Source organism: Mixophyes fleayi, chromosome 9, assembly GCF_038048845.1.
Source record: "Mixophyes fleayi isolate aMixFle1 chromosome 9, aMixFle1.hap1, whole genome shotgun sequence".
Classification (NCBI taxonomy): domain Eukaryota; kingdom Metazoa; phylum Chordata; class Amphibia; order Anura; family Limnodynastidae; genus Mixophyes; species Mixophyes fleayi.
Window position 1 is genome coordinate 45535202 of NC_134410.1, and position 27019 is coordinate 45562220.

The 27019-nt window shown below is 37.0% G+C and overlaps 1 protein-coding gene across 3 annotated transcripts in view; it reads left to right on the plus strand.

Moving 5' to 3' along the window:
* PASD1 (PAS domain containing repressor 1) overlaps window positions 1-27019 on the plus strand; it is a 124235-nt gene that overhangs the window by 41259 nt on the left and 55957 nt on the right. The window contains exons 1-5 of one of the 3 annotated variants that reach the window (XM_075184262.1): window positions 4537-4730; window positions 15812-15867; window positions 17721-17777; window positions 22344-22498; window positions 22583-22674. In XM_075184262.1, the coding sequence (XP_075040363.1) occupies window positions 4698-4730; window positions 15812-15867; window positions 17721-17777; window positions 22344-22498; window positions 22583-22674 (393 nt within the window). In that variant the 5' untranslated portion in view covers window positions 4537-4697. Of the gene's footprint in view, window positions 1-4536; window positions 4731-15811; window positions 15868-17720; window positions 17778-22343; window positions 22499-22582; window positions 22675-27019 lie in introns of those variants that run through there. The other 2 variants (XM_075184264.1, XM_075184263.1) reach the window with 2 other exon arrangements.

The following is a 27019-nucleotide window of genomic DNA, read 5'->3' on the forward strand; positions in this document are numbered from 1 at the left end:
GTCTCAGGCTCAGTGTTCATCAGTATCTACCATTTGGATTATTGTAAGTTTTGTGTTTGTGTTTTTTGTGGTTTTATATAAGTTGTATATTATTAAAGCACAACTCTACTTAAATCTAATATTTCTTCAGTAGCTACGCCCCTAAGACTAGGACTGCAGGCAGAGGCAGGCTGGACTGGGGGGTAGGGGGCATCTGTCGCCCAGGCCCGTCCCATAATGGGCTACCTTGGTCTGGGTCACTGGGCCACCTTCATTTTTTTGCTTTAAATCTCCCAACAGAATATTATATTTTCTATCTGTCTATTCATCTATCTATCTATCTATCTATCTATCTATCTATCTATCTATCTATCTATCTATCTATCTATCTCTATACATACATATATATATATATATAAAAAGCTTATTCCAAAATGTACAAATCCATGAAGATTGACACAACTTGAAAGCAGAAACTATAAATGTTCTTTACTTAAAACATAAACATATGATGGAGGTCAATAGGGTAAAAATTACAAAAATGATAATACAATAATACTCAGTGGTCTCTTTTAGTCTACTTGCGATGTATAGTGTGTTGCTGAGAAATGTCTCTGAATGACCACTAGTAAAATTATCCTATCAAACAAAGATTTCTAATACATTTTTAACTTCAATAGTATTTTTTATTTTTCTTTCAAGTTTAAGGAATACAGAAAAAAAAAATGAAGGGGAGGGGGAAGGGAAGACCAGAAAAAAGAGAAGGGAAGGGGGGTACATAGTAGGGTAAACACATTATATCACATCGAAATTTACAGTACTTAATACAATATATACTATCAAGCCAGTAGGTCAGTAATACAGCAAAGAGAACCGGCCACCTCAGGGAGGTCACCCTCTCAGTGGGGTATTCCCATCAGAAACCTATGCGGATTCTGTCAAGGGTTCATTCAAGGTGCACTGTGAAAGGGAAAGCAACGAGTCAGCTCGAGCTCTAACTGCCCCCTCACCCTCTGTAGTATACACATGCCAGGAAAATCACTTAATTAGGGGTGATGAGGGGGATGAAGAATATGGCAGCATAGTGGCCTAGTGGTTAGCACTTCTGCCTCACAGCACTGGGGTCATGAGTTCAATTCCCGACCATGGCCTTATCTGTGTGGAGTTTGTATGTTCTCCCTGTGTTTGTGTGGGTTTCCTCCGGGTGCTCCGGTTTCCTCCCACACGCCAAAAACATACTGGTAGGTTAATTGGCTGCTATCAAAATTGACCCTAGTCTCTCTCTGTCTGTCTGTCTCTATTTCTGTCTGTGTCTGTGTGTGAGTATGTGTGTCTATATTAGGGAATTTAGACTGTAAGCTCCAATGGGGCAGGGACTGATGTGAATGCGTTCTCTGTACAACGCTGCGGAATTAGTGGCGCTATATAAATAAATAATGATGATGATGATGATGATGATGATCCCCCACGTCTCCATTTCGAAGCTAAACTGTACTTTAGCAATCACTTTGTTTAGTGCGGGCGGGTCGCGGGTTTTCCAGTTTTGAGCCAACGCTGCCCTAGCGGCTATCAGAATGTGACAAAACACATATCGAGCATGGAGAGGGAATTGTGGTGGGAAATGCTGTAATAAAGCCACTTCCGGAGTGGGATCTGCTTTTTGAGAGGTCATCTTATTAGCAAATTCAAACACCTGCTCCCAAAATGGACGGAGGACATGGCAGCCACAGAATATGTGCATAATATCCCCCGTTGAGCCGCATTGCCTCCAACAAAATTTGGACTGAGCGGGCCACATTTTGTGAAGATGAGTCGGCGTTATGTAGAGTCTATTAATTAACTTCACCATCATTTCCGAATGATTCACACATTTGGACATTTGAAAAGAATTAACAAATATTTTCTTCCATTGACCAGTGGTGAGCGTAATATCAAGGTCTATTTCCCATTGTAGTTAGGATCTGGACTTAGTATCCATTATAGGGGAAAAGAGAAATTTATACCAAAAGGTAATACCTGCCCTATTAGAACCCTTCGTCAATCTCGTATATAATAGGGCAGTGTCCCGAGACACTCCAATCCCTGTCCAGGGAGGGTAGAAGACCAATGTCTAATCTGCAAATATTTATAGAATTGCTGGGCAGGTAAGCGAAATTTATCTCGTATTTGCGAAAATGACAAAAGCCTCTGCTCCTCAAGTAAATCCGACCAAAATTTAGCCCCATTCTCAATCCAACGATTTAGGTTTAACTCTGGAATAAGTTTTGCTACAGTTGCCAGCGAGATATTTGTAGTAGGGAGCGTAAGATTTTGGCTATTAGCAGTAAACCTATCCCACACCACCAGAGAGTCTTTAATCATCTTGGGAAGGAGAGCAATTGCCGGATGCCAGGATTTAGGGACCCAGATTAAGTCTTCTAGCGGGAACCTCAAACACAATGCCCTTTCTAAATCCACCCACGGTTTCTGATTTGGGGAAGAGACCAATCTCTTATTTGGGATAGAAGACAAGCGTGGTGATATTTATGTAAAACTGGTAACGCTAAACCACCATGTTGTTTGGGCAGGCACATTTGAGATCCGGCCATACGAGGGAGTTTACCTTTCCATACATATGTTAACATAATTGACTGCAGTTTATCAAACAATGGTTTCGGGATAATAGCAGGTATGGTCCGAAATAGGTACATCATTTTTGGTAACACAGACATCTTAAAGGTTGCCAACCTCCCGAGCCAAGAGACCTCGCAGCAGGCCCATGATTTGGTATAATGTGGTGCAGGCTGAAAACAGGGAAGGAGGTAGCCCATCCTTTTACATACTGCGCTAACTGAAAAACAGTGAAAGAAATAATATTCACACTGATGCAAGTCATGACACAAAATGGGGTCAGATTTGATCCAACTTCTCAAATTAATTTTTACAGTTAATTGGGTTATTATTTTAAGATCTAAATTCACAATAGCATTACTAATTGATTAAAAGTAAAATACAAAAAATATCAATGATTATCTATAAATATTATTCAGTAGGCATATAAAAATCTATGTTTGGGGTCACTTTAGACCCCATTTTGGGTATCCGAAGGTTAAGCAAACCAACTTTATATGGTACCGGAGGGGGTGTGTGAGCAAGAGGACCAATTACAAGCCAAAATCTACGAGGTGGGTAGGGCACATTTACCTTGAAAAACATCACTTCATTAGTTTGAGAGTTATTTATGACATACCCATTTAGCTTTGGAAAATATATCCAAAAAAGCATATATCACCAATTCATATCAGTCTGCTATAAACTGTTCTAACCCCACGTCACTCATTACTACTAGATGACCACTCTTTTACAGCTGTCATCATTAGTTTACGTACATTGATTAAAATTGTAAACAAAAATGTATTTATGGCAATGTGTTTTTATAATAAAATAATGAAAACAATGTCTCACTATTTTACTAGTGACGAATTTATGTAAGATGGAAACATTCTGTACAAAATATATTTACCTCTGCTGAAATATTTATATAGGGTGAATGGTTATGCCTATGGGTTGTTCCAGTATAAAATTAAAATTAAACCAAAAAAACAAACAAAAACAAGTACAATAAATAGGCTCAAGTGAATGTGACGTTGATGGTCTTGGAATTGATTGTGAGTAAAATAATTAGTTACAGTGCTCAATGTCAGTCTGCAGCTGTTAAGTCTAATACTGTTATTTTTATATGTGTGATCCCGTGTGACCCAGTGGAAGCTACCAATACAGTGTAGCGTAAAACACACTATGGGACATTTGTGAATCTGAACTAAAGATAATCTGGAGTATGTTAGAATTGCTAAATCTTCACTATTAAATTATTGATGTGAATGAGTTCTCTGTACAGCGCTGCGGAATTAGTGGCGCTATATAAATAAATGATGATGATGAGGATGATTAAATAACTCCACATTTACTCCAGTTTTCCTTTAATTACAGTATTTCTGACCTTACTGGACTCTGAAGTTTCTCTAATTGTCTATTGGAGCATTGATAAATAAACATCTTTCCTGAAATACAGTCATCACACAGCAAGGACCGTTGTATACCCTGTCCTATAGCCCAGTTAGGAGAAGTTCATTGCTTTTCTGTTGCTTTTTTCCAGTTCAACTACAGAAGAAAACGTAATCTATAAAAAGGTTTCACTAGATAGACTTTTATATTTTGTCAACAACAATAACTATTATTTGAACTGTTCTCATTGTTTAGCTCTGCCAGATATGGGTGGGGTGCTTTAATTGTGCACGATTGTTCATATTCCAAAAATAACAACATACAATATATAGGAAGATATTTTATAGAATCTATTGCAGGTCCCCTGTAATGGGAACATGTGATAAATGACTTTCCATACTTAAATTTTGTTGTTTTTATAGTCAGGATAGTCCGTTCTAAGCAGGTTTTTTTGCCATGGTGGCAGGGACGGCCCTTCCCTAGGTTAATTTGGGTGACTCATTTTATTAGTTTCTGTGCTCTCCTCCCACAACTGAGAGTTGTCCAGATTTGGCCTGTGGAGAAGACATGACAAAGCAAAATGATCATTCCTCAAAGTCAGATGGATGACTTAGCATTTTGCTTGTTGATGCATTGGAGTAGAGTAGAGATTGGATGATCTCTCAGTCGGGAGCACAGAGAATGGTATTAGTAATGAGGAGTAAGGAAGACTTGTAGACAGTTTTGTGGACTGCATGCTGCCATCGATAGCAAAGCTTCTGTCAAAGGTAATAAAGTGTGTATTTGACTTGATAAAAGTGCTGTGCTTTGTTTGTTAAATTTGTATTATCGGTTACATTAACTGCATTTTTTTGTGTGTTTGGTAACAAATACATAATTCTTTGTGTCGGCTAATACACCATGTTAAGTGATAGTTTTATGTCAAATAGAGATGAGTGAAAATGCGGCACAATTTTGCACACATCGAGTTTGGCAACGCAAGAGGCTGTTTCCCGATGGTCTAGTAAAATATCTTTGAGACCTACCTTTCCTTCGCCATTCCGTACTGTATTTGTAAATTTGTGGAATTTATGGTCTACGAATAAAGCTAGGGGTGGTCAGTTCATTATGAACTGAACATCACTGAAATTCTGGTAAATGTATGTTAATAACAAAAGAAACCAAAGTGATACTATGGGATTGTTTACACAAGTGTTTCATTTTTTCCCCCGTAACTGTTTAATTCTATTCTAAAGCAGTTTATATTTGTGTTTTAAATGCATTTTTGCTGCTTGTACGTTGCAAACCACATTTCTTTTTACCTCAGTATTACATTGATTTTTAATGGTAATGAGAAACTACTGATATAAAAAAAAGATTCACTAAAATCGTGTCAGTTTGTTTTCTGACATTTTAATGTGTTTTCACATTTAGTAAACACATGTAAGTAAAAACAATATTTAGACATTTAAAGACATATCAATGGATTCATTTTTAATTTTAAAGAAATCCAAATTTTAATAATTTAATGTAGAATTACATTTAAAAATGTATGTCATACCTTTACATGCATTGCAACACCACCATGAAAATGAGCCCTTAAACTCTTTTGGAAAAGAGTCCTAAAATAATATTAAAATTTATTATCCATGCTCAATTAATGACTGGGATAAAAGTATCTTCCAGCTTTTTCCTGAAGCCCAGAAATAACCTTCTGGGGTCTGTTTAACATTATTATAATTATTATTATTATTATTCATTTTTATTTATAGGCTGCCACTAGGTGTCTGCGGCGCCGTACAGGGACAAACAAAATTACAATATGAGGTGAGACAGCACAGTACAGTAAACAAAAATCACAGTAACTCAGTGGGCTCAAGGCACAGCTAGAGGGGCGGGGGAGGGGAGAGCGGAAGGTCTGCCAACAACGGCACCTAGGAGGGAGGGCACGGATGAGAGGGAGACCCCCAGGGGGAAGAGGAGGGAGCGAGAGGGGATGGGGGAAGAGGGTCCTCGAGGAGGAAGGCAGGGAAGCTGATGAGCAGAGTTAAAAGTGGAGAAGATAGGAGGAGAGAAGACCCTACTCAAAGGAGCATACAATCTAAGGATCCAATCTAATCTAATTTTGTTAATTATTATTAACAAAAAGAGAAGAGCAAAAATTCTGGCGTAAAACATGGAAAAGACTCTTCCAGAGCTTTTTGTTATTTAACAAAGGGTTAATGCCAGAGCAATCAGAGATTTAATCGACCTTAACATAATTATTGGAGCTGGCAGCATTGGGCTGCTGGTGAAGAGGGAAAAGGCTTCTTGGAGGAGAAGTGTCTTCAGCGGGTCTTCCAGAGCAGCTGCGCAATGGTAAATTGCAGCGTTATTTCATTATGTATCGCTACAATTTACAATGAGGCATATTGATATCTACTGCACTGTGGCAATAAATAGATCCCTTTGTCTTATTTGGATATCAGCTAGACAAAACTAGGCTGCAAAAAGGGGAGTAATTGCCTTACCAATTCCCTTATCATTTGCTGTATTTATCATCCCAGTGTTACATGTTTGTATATAAAATACATTTTATTAAAATTTTGACTAGCAATGTTAAAAAATGTCATCTTAAAATTAACAACTTTAATATTAAGTTGATGTGTAATATTTTGACTTAATGTCAGCAGAAAATAGGCAAAATAAAACCCAGTTTTCTTCAATGTCAATTTTATTTGAACACCAACAACTTATGGAATGGTGCCTAAAATAAAAGGGCACATTTGTTAGGATTGTTAAATAAATAAATACATTATTATTATTATTATTATTATTATTATTGCAATAATAATAATAATAATAATAGGAAAGATAATATGAGTACCTATTACTGTAGAGGAATTAATGTTAATAATACATGTTACATTTTACTACACTACATAAACCTACACTATATTGTAACTGTCTTTTTACGTTACTATTGACTGGCTGTTAAAATGTCAATAACAGATGCAGGGTGATGCTCAACAAACAAATAAATCTGTGTTGTTAAAAGCATGTGTAACATAAAAGCTCATGATGTTTACATGATGTGGGCAGCACAGTGGCCTAGTGGTTAGCACTTCTGCCTCACAGTGCTGGGGTCATGAGTTTGATTCCCGACCATGGCCTTATCTGTGAGGAGTTTGTATGTTCTCCCCGTGTTTGCGTGGGTTTCCTCCGGGGACTCCGGTTTCCTCCGGGGGCTCCGGTTTCCTCCCACACTCCAAAAACATACTGGTAGGTTAATTGGCTGCTACCAAATTGACCCTAGTCTCTGTGTGTGTGTGTGTATGTTAGGGAAGTTAGACTGTAAGCTCCAATGGGGCAGGGACTGATGTGAATGAGTTCTCTGTACAGCGCTGCGGAATTAGTGGCGCTATATAAATAACTGATGATGATGATGATGTTTACAAAAGTGCTGATTTATGCTATTCATTAAATCAATTTACATACTTATAGTTTGCTTTGTAGAACACGTTGAATAATGTGTATCACATGATCAGGCAAGGTCAGATGACACTGCTGCCCAGTGCAAAGTTATGGTAAAGAGCCACCTATATCAATGTATTTCTAAAAAAGTGGAGTCTGCTGGAAGTAATATATGGTCAGGTATTAATTTAGAGCAAAATTACCCTAATTTTCTATCTACAAAGTCCAAGTTAAAATGTGTACTTTTTATTCCAAATATCTTCAATTACGTCCTTATTCTAAATAAAGTCATGCTAAAATGTAGTTAATGAAAAAGTAATTATTGCAGTAAAAAATAGTTTCAAAAGTCACTTTGCAATCAAAAAGCTACTTAAGATTACAAATCAACTGGAGTGAAAGATTGGAACTCCGGTCTCTAGACCCACTCACCTCAAGTGAACTTGCACAACTAAAATCCAAATACATACAATACTACCCAATTTCAATGTAAGTTGCTGAAATAACACAATTCCGAAATGTAGGTTTACGTTTATTATTATTTTGTTACATATATATTTCCTGATAAGTAGAAATTTGATTTCCATTTTATATTATTTTGAATTTCTTACATTTTAAATCTAACATTTAGATTTGTGTCTAATAATGTGCTGTGGGCCTATTTATTAAACGAATAAAAGTCCTACCTGCAGCAAAAACGGTTGCGGCGAATGCACATATGTCCCTGGTGAAGCGGTAAGTAAAGCCTTACCGCTGCTAGCCAGTATCTCTGGCCAGCTGGGTGTCACTCAGCAGCTCCGGCAATATTTTAATAATAAATTGCAGCGATAATTGATCTTGTATTGATGCGGTAAGCGGTGATGGGCTAATAAGGTAAAACTATATTAACATCTTTTGACAAATAAAAAACTCTATTATGTCTACTATTTGTTTGAGAAAATCTTAAAAAATTTTTTTTACCCTTGTATATGTCCTCTCCATCAAATGAACCGGGAGCCAGCCGCACCGTTGTGCCAACGACTAGCACAGGGAGCAGACAGATTTTGCAGACATTCTAGTAGTTAAAAAATATCTTACCATGTTAGTATGTTACCAAGGTTACTTTTACTTATGAATACAAAATGATAAAAATCCATATTTCAGGTGTTAAAAAAATACAACTGTAGTTGCAAATTTCTTTCTTTATAAAATACCTGTCTCATTATGGCCAAAACTACTATTTCAATCTGATATTTACATCCCTTACCTTCTACATTGCTTTAGAACTATACCTACTTTTAACAAGTGGTTGTTTTTTAATGACCACAAAGCTTATTTCAGCTCCATATAAAATCGCCCACATGGAATAATTTTTTTAAGGGCTATTTTCTTACACTTTTTTCAAAGAAGGAAAATAGGACAAATCCCTCTTACAATTTTCTATTCCTCTTCTATTTCTGAAGTAAGGACTTTATTTTAGTCATTGGCTGCAGTAAAGTATGTGTCGAAATATTAGCAATCACAGAATTGTGTTCTGCTTTTGTGGCAAGATAACTGATTTAAACAAGATAACTGATTTAAACAAGATAACTGATTTAAACAAGATAACTGATTTACCTGAACTAATTTTTTTCTTAGTTAAGGTAAATCTGAACCCCAATGTAAGTAGCTGACCATTTAGGTTTGCCCCTTTAAAATGGCTGTGGAAGGACCAATCAGAAGCCCTAATCACTGTGATTGCAGCTTTTGATTGTCATCTGATTCACACCTTCCTTCCATAGAGCCACAGAGCCCTGTTTTCCCTGAGCCCAGGGAAAAATGGCTGCACATTGATTGTCAGTGAGGGGTTTGTAAATGGAAATGCTGTTTATTGCAAAGATTATGGAGTATGAGGCTTGCTGCACTGGGGGTATGAGTTTAAGTGGGTAATCAGGTTTACTAATAATTGTTGTGGGAGGCCTGTGGCTTGAGTACTAGCTGAAGTCCATAATAAAAAAGGACAATTTTTCTGGAAACCAAAAATACTGGCCTTCCTATATCTGTTACATTTCTGCTGCATTAATAACATTAACATGAAGTCCCATTGTTGCCTACTGATAAAATAGGTATTAACTCTAATCATGATAGTTTTAATTTGCCACTGATTGCCAGCCAGCCTATAACTCCCAGAATGCACTTCTGGACCAGTCTGCAAGTTTCAGATAGACTAAAAGCCTCATCTGGGGCCTGATTCATTAAGGATCTTAAATTAAGAAGTTTCTTATTTAAGTCTCCTGGGCAAAACCATGTTACAATGCAAGGGGTGCAAATTAGTTTTCTGTTTTGCACATAAGTTAAATACTGACTGTTTTTTCATGTAGCACACAAATATCAACTTTAAATTTCAGTGTACAAATATGCTATCAAGTATTTGTGTGGTACATGAAAAAACAGTCAGTATTTAACTTATGTGCAAAACAGAAAATTAATTTGCACCCCTTGCAATGTAACATGGTTTTGTCCAGGAGACTTGAATAAGAAAATTCTTAATTTAAGATCCTTAATTAATCAAGCCCCTGTTGAGGAACTATAACTCTGAGCATTACCTGCCAGCCACCCTATAAGTCCTATCATGTCCCACACGCCAGAGGTTGTGTGGATATGGAAGTTCCATCATTCAAGCATGTTAAACTATGTCCGAGAAGGCCTACTAACCAGAGCTGTCATGGGACCTCAAGTCACAGCATTTTAAAGCAGGAAGAGCTTTTTTTTAAACTACAACTTTCAGCATGTCGGAGAATGCACGGCAGAGTGACAATTACAGCAGATCCACATAAGCTGAGCAAGTCACAGATTGCATGTTGCAGTTCCCAGCTGACTTCACAGCAATTTTCCATTGGGTTATCTGATTTCTCTGCAGTTTTTGATCATGCGGTTACATTAAATGGTGCCCAGAAGTAGACAATCCAAAAGGCATATGCAAGTACGAAGTGGATCCATTACCAACCTATCGTTACTTTACCAAATCTAAGTGAGATGAAGCATCAGAGTAATTGTAGAGTAGTCCGAGAGTAGTCCAAAAAGTGTTATTCATAGAATTTCAGTGTGATAATGGTGCCCAGGTGGTTTCTTAGAATCTTTTAACTGTATAAGAGCTATTAACCACTTGATGTTTGTTTTTGCAATACGTTAGTTTCATCAGGAATAACTTTTGTGCCTCTACTTAAGGCATTATTGGCTTTATATTGATAGCATATTGAAATTAGTATCATTTATTATAACTATAATGTGACATTTTTTCAGAAAAGAATATGCTTGTAACAATCAGCACTGTGCAGTGTTAAACATTTATTTTAACTGTATTGGGGCATTAAATTTGTGTTACTTACACAATATTTGAGTAGAAATGCCAACATGACCTATTTCATGAGGGAGACACTTGTCTGGTCTGGGACTCTTTTTTACTAATATTCTTTTTGACTTAATTAATCTGAGCTCAATTAATTAGCTGAGAGTAAGGATGTCTTTTATGTCAAATAATTTACTGAACCAAGGTAAATTCAACCAAAAGGTGAATAATGAATCCTGAACCAGACGTGTCTCCTTCCTAATTTGGGATGTGCTGGCATGTCTGTTTGATGTATTTGTAGGTACAGAAACAGGGGAGTAAGGCTCAATCATCGGGCCCCATAGGAAATCCTGGGGGTAGGCCTGGGAATCCAGTCCAGATGCACCTGCTCTGCTCTACTAGGCCCAAACTGGACCCCCGTGCCTCCGTTGGCTTGGTCGCCCCTCACTGTCGACTCCAATGTATCTTTAGTAGTATTCAGGTATATATCAGAGCTGTCAGGCAAGGGATATCTGTCTCAAGCCTCCTTTGCATCCAATGTCTTTCTAAGCAGAGTGGTCTGGAAATGATAGTGTTAAAAACTGAATTTACAATGCTGTCCTTCAGAATGGTTCTGATTAGATTAAGCCGCTAACGCTTTGTTTTCAAAATGTCTGAGATTTGAGGGAACATTGCTTACAGCCATTTAGGCTTTCTAATAAAAGGGGTTGCCATAGCAACATTATAGGATTCCCCCCATTAAAAGCCTAAGCATCAACTGTATCTGCTTTGAAAACATACAACATTCACCATGAAAACAGTGTGCTGTAACTGAAAGGTTCTTGACCCCAACACCCTCAGTGTACGAAGTGCATGCATGGTTACTTTCAGCTTTCAGTAGACAACTCTGCAAACTAGTTTGAAAAATCTCCAGAGATGAGCTGCAGGACACTTGACACGTATACATATATATGAATATATATATATGTATATATATATATATATATATATATATATATATATATATATATATACACAGTCATATAAAGAAGAAAGTATACCTTCTTTAAAATCAGTATTTTTGTATGTTAGCATATAATTCAATTAACAACCGTATAGATCTAAAATTGTAAACATTTAACCACAGCCTCTCAGTGTGGGTTGAGCTCTGAACTTTTGGCCATTCCAAAACCCTATTCCTATTCTTTCACTTCTAGATTTGCTTGTGTGCTTGGATTATTGTCCTATTGTTTGGCCAGCTTCAGTTGTGGGACAGTTGGCCTTACATTTGTCTCTAGAATACTCTGGTATAAAGAGGAGTTATGGTGTATTCAATGATGATGAGACAACAGGTCTAATGGCTGCAAAAAATGATAAAAAAGTGATAAGATGTGTTCTTGTTTTTCATCAAAAATTACTTTTTGTTCACTAAGACTAAACAACTCCACTTTGGTTTCATCTCTTCAGAGCATATTGTCTAAGACGTCTTGTGTTTTGTTTAGATGCAGCTTTGCAAACCTTACTGCAATGTTGTTGTTCTTTGAGAGAAGGGTCTTACTTCTGACTACATTTTAATGAAAGCCATATCGGTTCAGTCTTTTCTGATGGTAGACTAAACATTAACCATGTTGGCAGAGTCCTGTAAGTAACTTTTGGATTCTTCACAAATTATTGGAGTTTTCTATGGTCTGATCTTTGGATAGCTTTTGTGGGATGCCCAACTCCTGGGAAGAATGATTGTCATTAGTGTTCTCCATTTGTACATAATCTTCCTCACTGTAGAATGAAGAAATGGTTAGAAATGGCCTCATAACCTTCTCAGAATGATTAGCAGCATCAATTGCTTCTCTGAGATCATTGCTGATGTATTTTCTCCTTTGCATGGTGTTAACATAAACCTAAATGCTAAAGACCAGACAGTCAAACGTGCTGTTTTATATGATCTTGATAGCAATTAGCGATGATCAAATAATTACCTTCATTACAGATATAGAAATAGTAAGGATGTACATACTTTCTTATGCATGGATTTTTTATGTTAAATAAATGACCAAATAAAATCTGTTATGGATTATTTAGCTTTACTTGAATTAGATTTGTCAACTTGTTAATTATGTCCTGATATTTAAAAATCTAGGACCTGATTCATTAAGGATCTTAACTTAAGAAACTTCTTATTTAAGTCTCCTGGACAAAACCATGTTACAATTCAAGGGGTGCAAATTAGTATTCTGTTTTGCACATAAGTTAAATACTGACTGTTTTTTCATGTAGCACACAATTATCAACTTTAAATTTCAGTGTACAAATAAGCTATCCAGTATTTGTGTGTTACATGAAAAAACAGTCAGTATTTAACTTATGTGCAAAACAGAATACTAATTTGCACCCCTTGCATTGTAACATGGTTTTGTCCAGGAGACTTAAATAAGAAGTTTCTTAAGTTAAGATCCTTAATGAATCAGGCCCCTATTTTTAAAATAGGGTGTATTTTCTACTTCACCTGACTGTATTGTGACTGTATTCATGACATATGTTTTAATGAAATTCACTTTGACTTTTCATGTTTTCCTGTATAGTTGTTTTCCTTTCAGATATTACCACATCTCTATTACAGTGTATATGGGTGTTCACTAGGAATTATCCTAAAATATTTCTAATTATATATGTATCAAAGTGAGTAAGCCACGGGAAACCATCTTTAATTTCCTGTTATCCACAAAAGAATATGTAGCAGGCAGAAAGAAAAGTTGTTTGTTGTAATAGATAATTTAGCTTGGCACATTTCAAAATGGCTGCTGAGGTACTTAGTGATTATGTTGCAGTAGAATGAAAATCACTAATAAAGTGTTCTAATTAGGGATCTTGAGAAAGAGTGAAGAGAGTAATTAGTTTGAAATTACAAATTGTATAAACATTCATCCACAATAACAGCTTATATGAATAAATAAAAAAAGGTATCTATTTAGTTATTTCAGTGTAAATCTGATTATGAGCTGCATTTAAGTATTGTGAGTTTAATTTCATACCCACATATGTCACAAATTGGTTAATTATTAACACCACTTTTATTAAGAAATGCATTTCAAGCTATCCATTGGACATAACTGAGTATATTGATAATCTTTATTTAAATAAAATATTGTGCACACATAGATGTGTATGTGTTAATAATGTATACATAATATTGATTTCTCTCTTTTCACTCATATTGGGATAAATTACAGTTGAGCGTTGCCAGGCCTCAGGCATCCAGGGGGCCCTTCAAAGTCCTCGGCAGCATTATTGATCGGACCGGGGGCGGGCGCGCCCCCATCCCGATCAATGCTGCTGAGTCAGAAACTAAACAAAGTCTGGAGAAATCTAGATCAAGACTATTGCCATCACGGTGAGTGGAAGAGTCAGTTCACTGTGGGAAGTAAAGAAAGGAGATTCGACAGAGTACTTTGGAGGCACAAAGAGAATGTGGATAATTTATTGGGGTGTTGAAATCACCCAGGATGATGGTGGGGTTGTCAGAGGATAACAATCAGAAAAATGTTCAAGGAATTATTGGTGTGTTCCAGGGGGACGATAGATCACAACAACATGCAGAGAGAATGGATTGAAAATCCAGATAGTATGTATGTACAAAAATAAGAATGAGTGATGGAACATTTGGTAGAACTGTGAATGTGCAATGTGGGGAAAGGAAGAGTGCAGTAACACTTCCTTGTCTTCTTAAAGACCTTGAGATGTGGGTGAAGTGAAGGACACCATGTGAAAGTGCTGCAGGTGAGGCAGTGTCTGATTGTACAAGCCATGTGTCTGTTATTGTTAGATCATAGACAGGCTTCTCTCTTACAAAAGCACAGAGGTCAAGTGGGACATTTTTAAAATATATTATGTTGCAAGCATATACTTAATAGTGTCAAAAACTCTAGGAATAAAAAGTAAACCAGTGTGGCTAAGTAAGAATGTATTAGGAGTTTTATAGGGCTAAAGACAGATTTTAAACAATTAAACCTAAAAATAAGTAAGAAATCTTTTACACGCCTCTCAGCATTTAAATTTTCAAAGTTGAGACACAGCCACGCCCCCTCTAAAAAGGGTCACTCCTTACTCTGGAGTCACCTCCCCCATTGCTGACTATATGTGTTCACTCTGCTTGTGGTGGTTAACGGGACATACTTCCCAGCTTTCCCAGCAAGTCGGGACAAATGTGACAGCAGAACAGTCCCCCAGAATGAGGACTGTTCCGCTTATATCGGGACTGTTCTGCTTATACCGGGACTGTTATGCTTATATCAGAACTGTGACGCTTAATTCGGGACAGTTGGTAGGTAGGCATTAAGTGCATACAGGGAAAGTTGATGCTTTTCTTAAAGTTATTTGGGTGAAAGATCCATTTTTAAAGATATGGCAGGAATCGCACTTCTCTGCAATGGAGTGGGGAGGCAATACTTTACTTTTTAACAGAACTGCAATGGAATATCAACTTAATAATGTAACTAAACAGTATATTTTACCTTCCGGGTTCAAATCTGGAATGTTCAATTTTGTTTCCTCTAAATGCATTATAAAGCATTTAAAAACACTTGGCACTCTTGGTAGTACAAGGAACAAACTTGACAAAGACAAGTTATATATTAGCAGTCACAGAGAAGGAAATCAGTATGTTTTATTTTGTTTGAGGTAGGGGTGGTGGCATAATTTATGTCAAGTTTTGTGTTGGTGTTACTTGACATGGCATTTGAATTCTCTCCCAGATACTTAATTTATACTTGGGGGTGGGGGGGGCGGGGGTGTAGAGCTTAACTGGTTTTGGTGATATTAAGTTTATATTTATTTTATGGTTTATTTTGTCACAGAACTACCTGTTTTAATGAGGTTTTATGTGCTGTTTCTGTTTGGAAAGCTCTGTAAACATGAACTTCATGCAATATTTTTATTAGTATTATCAGTAATTTGTAAGGCGCTACAGTACTCTGCAGCGCCAGAACGTGTGGAAAACAGGACGTACTTAACACATGGAATGTATTGTATTTTCAAAAAAAACATATGTATTATTATTTGCCATTAATTTACATTAAAGTGATATGCAAAATAAAGTTAGCACATTTAATTAATTAAATTCCATTTTATTTTCAATAGAATCCAAGAAGAAGCCTAAACATACTTTGTGCCCGGCTCAGAAAGAACCCTGATGTGTAAGTAATACAAGTGTATATCACAGATGAACAGGTTCACGCGCTTTGATGACCTGCAATGCCGCAAACAGCAATTAAGAGTCTCTTAGTGTCGCTTGCTGCATACCACGCATCTGAGAGCATAACATGATTACTGCACCTTAGGAACTATATGAAACAAATTTAACAAGATGAGACAAATTTAACTTGATAAATTCTGCTCCAGAATTCAGACCAAACGTGTGTAGTAACTGGCGGATAGAAATGTCTATTTTATAAATGAGCTAAATGTTGCTCAATTGCCACATACCTGTTTCCTCTCTCTTGTCCAGATGTGGTGGTTTCTTTAGCTGCTGCGCTCAGAGCTAGTGGAATGTGTCTCGCTCACATTTGTATGCAAATATATGCAATAAAACAGTCAGAAAACACACTCGTAATAACGTGCACCTGCTTTATATGATTTAGATGTTCTATAATTTACAGCCTTAATTGTAATTTTCAGATGTTAACTTCAGCTTTAGCTTAATGATATTTTAGTTGTAGCTTTGTAGTAAGTTTAGATTGTACACTAACTTTTGATATATGTGTTTTTTATAAAAAAAATTCTAAATATTCATTTACATTTATACATAAAAAAAAAAATCAAAATTTGGAACAGAGCAAATGGGTCAGAAGAGACGATGCTTCATAGTAGAGGAATCTGCACTTTAAGCGGAACTGAGCTGCTCCCGTGAATAGAGTCTAGCGCTATCCCAGGTCACAATGGCATTTTATTGTGTATACCCTATTTATGTACATGACAGGTAAACACATAGGAGGTCATTGATGATGCACTTTGCCAAAGTCATTGAATTTGCATAGGTGCTTCTGATTTGTCCACCCAGCTTACGTCAAGGTGCAAGCCCCGCCCCCCGCCACCTTCCTGGGAGATGTCTCCACAACCTCAAAGTGTAGCACGGTTGACAGATATGAAGAGAAACATATGAAGAGGCGCACTGTGCAAATGTCTAAATGTCACATTAAAGTCTACCCTCCTATCACTTTAGTATAACCCCTTTCAAATAAAATGAATTCTTCTCTGCTTGGTTTAGCAACGAACGTAAGCTGCCACAGAAGCACATAGGAAAAGCGCATTTATGAACATATGTTCAGTCACCTACATATCATAATGTGCCCAGCGGTACATCACTAGCACATGCGCCATGTTTACGTCAGGAGTAACAAGGGATCTGATGATCCTAATTTGTTATAATGTGCCTACAGCCAAATAAGATTTTTACTGATTCTGGGAAAGGAATGGAAAGCCTGGAGTCATTATTGGCAATGATGAAATCTCCAAACAATTGACATATATGTTATGTTCCGTTGCTGTCACATAGCCATGAAAGAGTCAAAGTCACATTTTAACTTGAGGCATAATTGTGATTGAAATGCTGTGACCATAGGTTTTACAGCAAATGTATAAAAAATGGTGATTTATGTATCATAGCGTGCTGGTCAGACATCAGCTGTAACATAGAGCACCCCGACAAAGGGTGCTACATATCTGATAATGGCATTTCATTTGGCATGAAAGTGTTGTTTAACTATAAATCCCAGAATCCTCAGTGATAGCTGGCTGTAAGTCACGTCAGTGTAGTGGAGATCATGGACTATGCATGGCGATGGTTCTGCTACAGAGACCATAGTTCTGCTGATACCTTATTACTGGGCAGTGATTGCTGAGAGATCGTCCACAGGGAACAGACACAGCTGTGTTGGTAACGTCAGAGTTTGTTTAGACATAAGCTGCAAATTTGTATGGATTTTTTGTTTCAGGGCCCAAATTCAATTTTCATTAATTGCATTTACCGTTGGTTTCTTTTCTGTCCTAGAATCCTGTGTTGTCTAAACGAGCTGATGGATGAAGATGAGAAAGATAGAGCGAAGAGGTATTATTACCAACAAATATATTTCCTTTTCAGCATTCATACAATTAAACATTTATTATGTGTCTTTTTTATTGCACAAAAAAAATTACATTACTTTATACCTTACCTGAAACCTGGAGTACAATAACAGGTTTACCTTTTATGCAATATACTATTCTTTGTTTTGGAAATTAAATGATGAATGAACCCCCCCAAATTTATTTTTATAATTTTATTATTTATTTAAATGTATCTCTCCAAATCTTGTAGAAAAAAATGGTTTCTGCAATTTTACCACCCTTCTTTGCTTACAATTTAGAAACTTAGCGCTGCTGATATATTTTTTTTCCGTCCCACACCTTTTGTTGTACTCTGGTTAATATATAGCTGCTAGACATTAGGGGCCTGATTCATTAAGGATCTTAACTTGAGAAACTTCTTATTTCAGTCTCCTGGACAAAACCATGTTGCAATGCAAGGGGTGCAAATTAGTATTCTGTTTTGCACTGACTATTTTTTCATGTAGTATACAAATACTTGATAGCTTATTTGTACACTGAAATTTAAAGTTGATATTTGTGTGCTACATGAAAAAACAGTCAGTATTTAACTTATGTGCAAAACAGAATACTAATTTGCAACCCTTGCATTGTAACATGGTTTTGTCCAGGAGACTGAAATAAGAAGTTTCTCAAGTTAAAACCCTTAATGAATCAGGCCCTAGGAACTCATCCACACAAGCAGAATACTACAATAAAGGTAATTTACCCAACAGTAGACTCACATTGCATTACGTTTGGAACACAAATGTTGCAAGTTAGAAATTGATGTAAAAGTTGCCTGTTTGCATGCATATATAAGCATCTGTAAACTTTTGTCCTTACTCTATGCGCATCTTTAAATTCATGTAATCTTCAACTTAGTGTATAGATGCGCCCAAGGCAAATATGTCAATCATCACCAAGGAGCCGAGATTATGCTTGTTAAGGAATGTTTTTCAGAGATACTATAACCCAAAACACTGCACAACGCATTTAAACGGGGCGTGCCCAACTTGCATTTGCATGTCCTTACAGTACTGCACTTGCATGGAAACTATCCTGCTCTATCCCTCATAGTAAGGGGCAATTGTTAGATACATGCAACTCGAAAATACTGGCACAAGTAGTGTGTATGCTAAGTGATTAAACCTTTATACAAGACACATTTATGCAGTGAACATTCACACCCAAAGTGAGCATTCTATCTGTGTGGGCGAGCTAGGTCACCTCTATTCTACCAGGAATCTGGGAGGAGGAAGAAGGAGCATGACGTAAAGCTGGAGTTATTATAGAGTTATACATAGTATTTATAGGCTTTGGAAATGTAGCATCAATTTAAATTTTAATAATATATGCAGGTAATTAAAAAAATGTAAAAGAAAATGAAGTCAAAAGTATGTTTGGATACTTGTTTTTCTAAGAAGCTTGAAAAAATCTGCATTTTATTCTTTAGATATGATGATTTTCTATTTGAGGGGTTATTTTTAGAAATAGGACCTTGCAACCTTTACTGAGTAGAGTTATCAGATGCAACACTGTAACTCTAGTTTAGAACCAGATTTGCCCAGATTTGTCAATCTATTCCTAAGTACAACGAGTGTCAAGGACATGCAGGATATGGGGCCTGATTCATTAAGAATCTGAAAAGAAGAGGTATCTTATTTCAGTCTCCTGGACAAAACCATGTTACAATGCAAGGGGTGTATAGTATTCTGTTTTGCACATAAGTTAAATAATGACTGTTTTTTCATGTAGCACACAAATATCAACTATCAAGTATTTGTGTGCTACATGAAAAAACAATTAGTATTTAACTTATGTGCAAAACAGAATACTAATTTGCACCCCTTGCATTGTAACATGGTTTTGTCCATGAGACTGAAATAAGATACCTCTTCATTTAAGATCCTTAATGAATCAGGCCCATGGAGAGGGCATATTGAGCAATTGCCCCGGGCCCCTATTCTCCTGGAGTCCCAAAACCTTGTGCATATACTTACTTTGTGTAAGTAGAAAAGTCCACTGTACAATAACACAATAAAAGCCCCCAATAATGTCTTCTAGCTATCTTAAGCTAGCAGTTGTAGTACAGATTGGGTGATAGTGCTGGGAAGGTGCACTCTGTCAGGGTGCTGGAGTCCATTGTACTATTGCCCGGTACTATTACATGTAAAACCCATATAGTGGTGGTGATATGAGTTGTCAGAGAGAGAGAGGTGATGGGAGACATCAGTGAGGAGTGGGTCAGTTGGGTAAATACAGATGGAGCAAACTTTAAAGTGACATTTAACGTATCACATGCTGCTGAAGGGAAATATGACTTGTTAAACACTTTATTATGTGCCCACTATTTCCTTACCCTTTTCCTAGATAATTTTGTAAATTACCCAGATCCTTTTCACGGCTTCCCTTACAAGCCAGGGATACTTCAGCCATTCTCACAATATTCAATGATATAAAACCTTCATAGAGTTCTCTGTATAGTAGTTAGTGTATCAAGGAGGTATAACTTTAACATTCACAAAGCATATATATGTATAAAATAGTATATTTTACTTTTACAACAATGTTACAACATATCTTCAATAACATAATCTTCCACATCAAACATATAACAGTTCAACATAGATGATACAATAGCTGTGTGCATTACTAATCTCTTATTGTGTCTCATATGTGTATAAGTACCTTCCACGTGTGTGTATCCCAGATTTCATAACAATTATCATGTTAGCAGAATTAGCTCAGTGCAGTGGTATCCACATCTAACAGAACAGATTCCTTATAGACAATATAGCAATGACACAACACCATTTAAAGCTGCAATCCCATGAAAAAAAAATAGGTGTAACATAAATCACTGTGGCAGGTTGTAAGAAGAAACTTTGTGTTTACCATTTTCCATTGGTTTGTTTCTTCAGGCTGCTCTTAATGATTTATAAATCTGCTCAGGATCATCGACTACCATGGCAACCACAGTCACACAGCACATGATGTTGTGAGCAGAGAGGCTTTGAAACGCCCCCTAAGCTCCATCTGCTCTTTGTAATGTGTGATCCTCTCACTGCATCTTCCCCCATTTGCCTTCACAAAACATATTGAGAGTTGTGTCAGCCATATATTTTGCAGCCTCCTGAGAGATTTTGAAAAGGAGATGATTTGTAGAAGGATAGCTAAGAAAAATAATGTAGTCTTAAAAGGTCCTTAACTTGCTTTTTAAAGAAGATAAAAATCTTCTATGTGGGATTGGTGCATTAACATTCCAAAATGTTGAACACACATATTTAGTAATCCTGATTTCTGTTTTTTATAAGCTCAATATATAATATATATTGTAAGTAACAATATAATTTCCAATTACACTACAAATGTAGAAATGTCTTCTACTGATACGACAAACATGTTCAGCAAAACACAATACATGCAGCTGTTCTCCTGGAATCAACTTTTACGTTTAATTGTAGAGCCTATACATTATACATATAGTTTTCACAGAATTAGCAGTGCTAATGTAGCCCTTTGGCAAAATAGTTAATAAGGCCATTGTAAACAATATAACACAGCTCTGCTCTGTGAAATTTATGTTCCAAAAGAGCAATTACCTCCTTCTCCCTTATATTACTATTCATATTAAACTTGTTTTCTCAACTTGTTCCCAGTAGGCTGAGATTTGGGAGCATTGCAGTATCCTCACTTCTGTCAGGGCACAATATTTTACGTGCTTGTATAGGTTGGCCAGCAGATCTATGTCCAGGCTGTTCGGTACTTTATATCATTTTTAGGCTTTTATCATTACATGCAGCTTCCATAAGGAAGACTTGCGGCTTGCAATCATAAGCACTTACTGGAAGCCCATGCTTAATATTGAAGGGCCTGATTTATTAAGGATCTTAACTTGAGAAACTTCTTATTTCAGTATCCTGGACAAAACCATGTTACAATGCAAGGGGTGCAAATTAGTTTTCTGTTTTGCACATAAGTTAAATATTGACTGTTTTTTCATGTAGCACTTATGTGCAAAACAGAATACTAATTTGCACCCCTTGCATTGTAACATGGTTTTGTCCAGGAAACTGAAATAAGAAGTTTCTCAAATTAAGATCCTTAATTAATCAGGCCAGAAATCTTTATTTCCAAGCCACATTGTTGTACAATATAAAGGAGCAGTATACAGAGGTTGTTGCTAAGTCTTCTAAGAATCTCTTATTATTACCACCAAAGTCAGGCATGGCAAGCTTGATTGACAGTAACAGGTCAGGATGAATCCAAATGTCCTTCTGATTTCTGTATGTAGGTAATAAATGGAATCCTGTCCTCTGATGTAGCGTGTTCTGTGCCCCAGTGGCTTCACAGCTCAGTATAGGCTAGTTATAGGCATCAGAGGGAAGCATTTAGTATTTTATTATTATAGCGGAGCCAATACACAGGCTGGGCAGTCATGTACTGACTGTATCATCTGCATATCTAGTTTTTGTAGTCTTGCCTGAGGCATGCCAAAGATATATATTACTATCCGAAACAGATGTTTGGTTTAATTACCTTTCAGGGCATCACGGAATAAATCTGAGAAGAAGAGAAGAGACCAATTTAATGTCCTCATTAAAGAGTTGTGTACAATGCTGCAGGGACATGGACATCCTCTCAAAATGGACAAGTCTACAATACTCCAAAGAACCATTGATTTCTTGCAGAAACAGAAAGGTATCCTATAGGGATTCACCAAAAAGTGAAATATATTCACTCTAGTAATATGAAGTCAAACGTATGTATTTGTCTCTCTCTTAGAAATCACAGCACAGACGGAAGCCTGTGAGATCAGGCAGGACTGGAAACCGTCCTTCCTTAGTAATGAAGAGTTTACCCAGTTGATGTTAGAGGTAAGATATTCCACAACTTTAATTTTCCTGTGATGTTGTAATATGTTCTGGTGCTTTATAAGAGCTATAGATCGAGTAAATTTATTTGATATAGAACAAATGACTCAACGCTAATTGCACGGTGTTTACTGGGGACCAAGGAATTATTTGGGAAATGATCCTTTAATAATTGACTTTTTTGAACTAAATAAATTTGCAGTTTTTACAGCCATTTAATGGGTTAAATTGCAGCAGCTGTGATATCACACATAAAGTAATATACATCTTAATTGCAAAGGCAACTACCTTTGTGTATTAGTATTTGAAGTTAAATATAGATAAATAAATAAATGTCATTTTTTTGTGGAATTCAGGGTTAGCCAACCAGTGAGAGGCTAGGAGGAAAATATATCAAGCAGCAAGTTTCTGGCGGGTTTGAAAAGTAGAGATGTTGCCTATAGCAACCAATCAGATTCTAGTAATCATTTATTTAGTACATTATACAAAATGATAGGTAGAATCTGATTGGCTGCTATAGGCAACATCTCCACTTTTCAAACCCACCGGAAACTCACAGCTTGATAAATTTATCCCTACGAGTCAAAAATATATTTAGATAACAAATACAGCACATCTTCCCACATGCCCCTTATATGCCCATCAGACCTCACATGCCATCAGACCTTCCCAGATGCCCTTGTCATATCTCCCCCACTTTCCTTTACAGCTGGAGCCTGCAGACCAACTATGCCGCCTTGCTCCTGCTATTATCTTAAATACTCTGGTCATGCAAATGGGGGTACAGAGGGGAGGGGCAACAATAACACCAATGCTAGTTTAAAAAAGTCTTGCCCCAGTACGATTGAAGAATGCATTACTAAATCACTTATGGGATTGTGGATCTGGACAAATGAGGGAGAGAAAGGGAGGGTGTGGCAGACACTAAATAAGTAGCCTTCAGTATTATAGTATAAATTATTAAACTCCACCCAAAACTGAAAATTCAGTCAGCTTTAAAGTCAGCTTAAATTGTGACTGCTGAGTGGCACATATGTCTGGTTGGCCTGGAGCTCTGAAATGTATGAATTGTCCATTCCTAGCTAGACAGCTTTACCGAACATGAAGGGTAGTGAGATCTCTTCATTATGGAGACGGTTTTGACATTCTATTTGATAGATTCATATAATTAGATGGCATTGACTGTCTTCAGAATTATACAGGTAGTGATATCTGGAGAATTCAGTCAGAGAGAGACAATTATTCCATTCTTCATGAGTACAAGCACAAATAGTACAAAACACAAAAAAGGCAATTATTCTCTTAGGAGTTGCAAATAAGGAATTGCAAATAAGCCTGACAGACAACTTCATTAAAATTACAGTTTATACCAATAATTAATGAAAGATGGACCCCCAATTATATGTTCTATGCAAGTGCTGAGGTACCTTGATAAGATACCATACATTCTGGCTAGCTTTAATATTATCTTATTGATAGAAGCAACAGCTGAGGAGTGTTAAAAATACAATATTTTGAAAATGTTTGTTAGAGAAATGACAAATAAAGTAGATTTTTTCTCTCAGGTTAACAGATTATAGCCGCAGTGTGCAGGTTCACTGTGTACCAGAATCTTGCTCTTTAGTAAGGACTCACTTAGTGATATCTTCTGCTATAAACCACACAATTGATAGTGGTAATACTGCTAGCTATTTTGTTGCAGGGCAGGGAAAAGTCACAGGCCACAGAAACTTAGGGAGACAAAAATTATAGATAACAGCACCGACAAGCCGAGGTATTGATTCCATCACATATTAAACAGTATTCACACAAAGGATGCGACAATGCCTTTCTAAATTTAAGTTATTTTGTCTGGTTTAGATCCATTGCAAGGGCACTATGCAGCATACATGCCTACTTCTAAGATATCTCCCCCGGGAGATCCGCGGGAGAAGTCATGTGACACGGGGCAGGAGGACATTTCACGTCACCATAGCCCCGCCCCCACTTTAAAAAGCCGAAATTCACGACATTGAATGGAGGGGGCGGAGCTTAATGATGTGATTAAGCCCTGCCCCATCCATTCACTGCCGTTAATTTCGCCAAATTCCTGGAGTTTTGCCTACTTTCCCCGAAATTCGGGAGCCTCCCGGGAATTCCTGGAGAGTAGGCAGGTATGCTATGCAGTGTTTAATATACAAGCTGTCTTATAAAACATGGCTCATAAGTTGATGTGGACCTGTACTAAAAAAAAGGCCTAATTGTTTCACGGCAGTCTTTTAAGTGGGCCTTAACAATTCAGACACCCAATGTAGTTTTAGATCAGGATCAATCAGACACTGGTCATTACTGGTAGAGAATGCAATCAGGTAATGACCACAATATGACAATGCATCTGTTCATCACCTTACTGACTAATTGGGAAGATTTCAATTTGCAGCAAGGCCCCATAGGAGCACTGCGCTGTGTCGCAGGATATTTGGTACCTAAAACATTGCTCATTTTAGCTTGCACCTCCATGATGGTGTTTTAGGTACTGTAATACCCGGAAGTGTGCACAGCCACACATCGCACAAGACTCCTATGGGAGCTAGCTCAGAATTGGATTCAGTCCAATTAAGCTCCACACAGCAGGATCTATCTAATTGGATATAACTGTACAGCGTCAATTTATAAATCATTAACTAGGAAAGTTGCTTTATAAAAGGGCTCATTCACAAATCAGTGGGGAAGTACTGTCTACCTGCTGACCACATGCACAGGGCACGGCAAATAGAGCCAACATCAGGATCATTGGTTTTTATGGCAACATATTTCTACTTAAAGTGCAAGACGTATTGATCAAGATGTGTTGGTTTATTGTCCTGTTATTAACAGGCAAAGTCGCAACGGTATAGGAATCAATTAGTCTGATGCCCGTTCTATTTTCAGTCTGACTAGTTGACATAATAGGGCTTTGGCAGGAGCAATATCACTCAGTTCAATATTTATGTCCATGAAAACTTGCTTTATAAGTTTAAATACCGGAAAAAAAAGTTAATAAATGTGTGTATCTGAGACACACAAAGGTATGTTACGTCCCTCCTGTCTATATTACCTGCCTGACTCCTCTGCCTATGCTGGCAATTTACATGCATTACAAATCAGTGCTAGCTATTTAGTCATCAGTCTAATTTATTCTGAGAAACAATGAATCCTGCGCTGCTAATAATTCCTTCTTCTTTTTTCGATTTTTCACTTGGGCAAGTGGAGACACAATATGTCAAGAGTGAAATGTTTGTTTGATCTGTTGAGAAGGGAGTGGGTAGAACTGGCATCAATAAAGCTGCAATTATAATAGTAACAGCGTAAGCATTTGAAGAAGCTGTTCCACAGGCACGGCTTGCCTGCAGGGAAATACTGGGTTGGCACCACTCTGGGAAGGAGGAAGGAAATGAGGAGAGAGAATAATAACGAGTGCGGCTGAGGACGAGAACATAATATGACCTATGAAGAGCTCTGTATTATATTCAAAAATGCCCAAGACCAGCAGGTCAGACATGGCGGTATGCTTCAGCGTTATGTAATCTGTATGACAGGTTCACAGATCACATGGAATCCTCAAAGTGTCCTGTTGCTCTTTGGTGATTATTTACTAAGAGTTCAACTAGTGCACTGAACTATAATCACAGTACAGATTCACATAAGGAAGGGCCATGCTGCAAAATATCTTTTTTTTTTTTTTAATGAAAATAATAAATGCAGCCTATTATTGCATCAGAGTGTCTCCTCTTTCTTTATTACACATGCCACATTTGTACTTTGTTAGAAATATCCCCTGTGTCCTGTAAGATACCACTGCTCTAAAATCATCAGACTTTCAGATAAGGAATATTTGGACATGTTGTGCCTGATTCATTAAGAAAAATAAAGCAAAAAAAGGAGTAACTTTGCACCTGGGTAAAGAAATGTTGCATTGGTGGGGGAGGGAAATTTAAAATGTGTAGACAGATTTATAGTTGGGGATAGGGCATGTCCTTTCATTTCAATGTAAAAATAAAGCTATCAAGTATTTGCGTCCTACATGAAAAATCAGACAGTATTTAACTTATGTGCAAAATAAGAAACTAATTTGCACCTCTAACATGGTTTGTCCAGGAGACAATTTACTCCTTTTTTATGCCTTATTTTCCTTAATGTATCAGGCCCATTAAGTCTGTCAAACTTCACTATGATGCAATGAACATACAAAAGCTAAAATAACTATTATAATGTAACCAATTCACTTACACAGCCACAAAATTGAAATATATATTATTTCAAATTAGGTTAATTAAGGGTTGATCAACATACCCAATGAGGAAGGTAAAGGGAATGAGAAATATTGAAT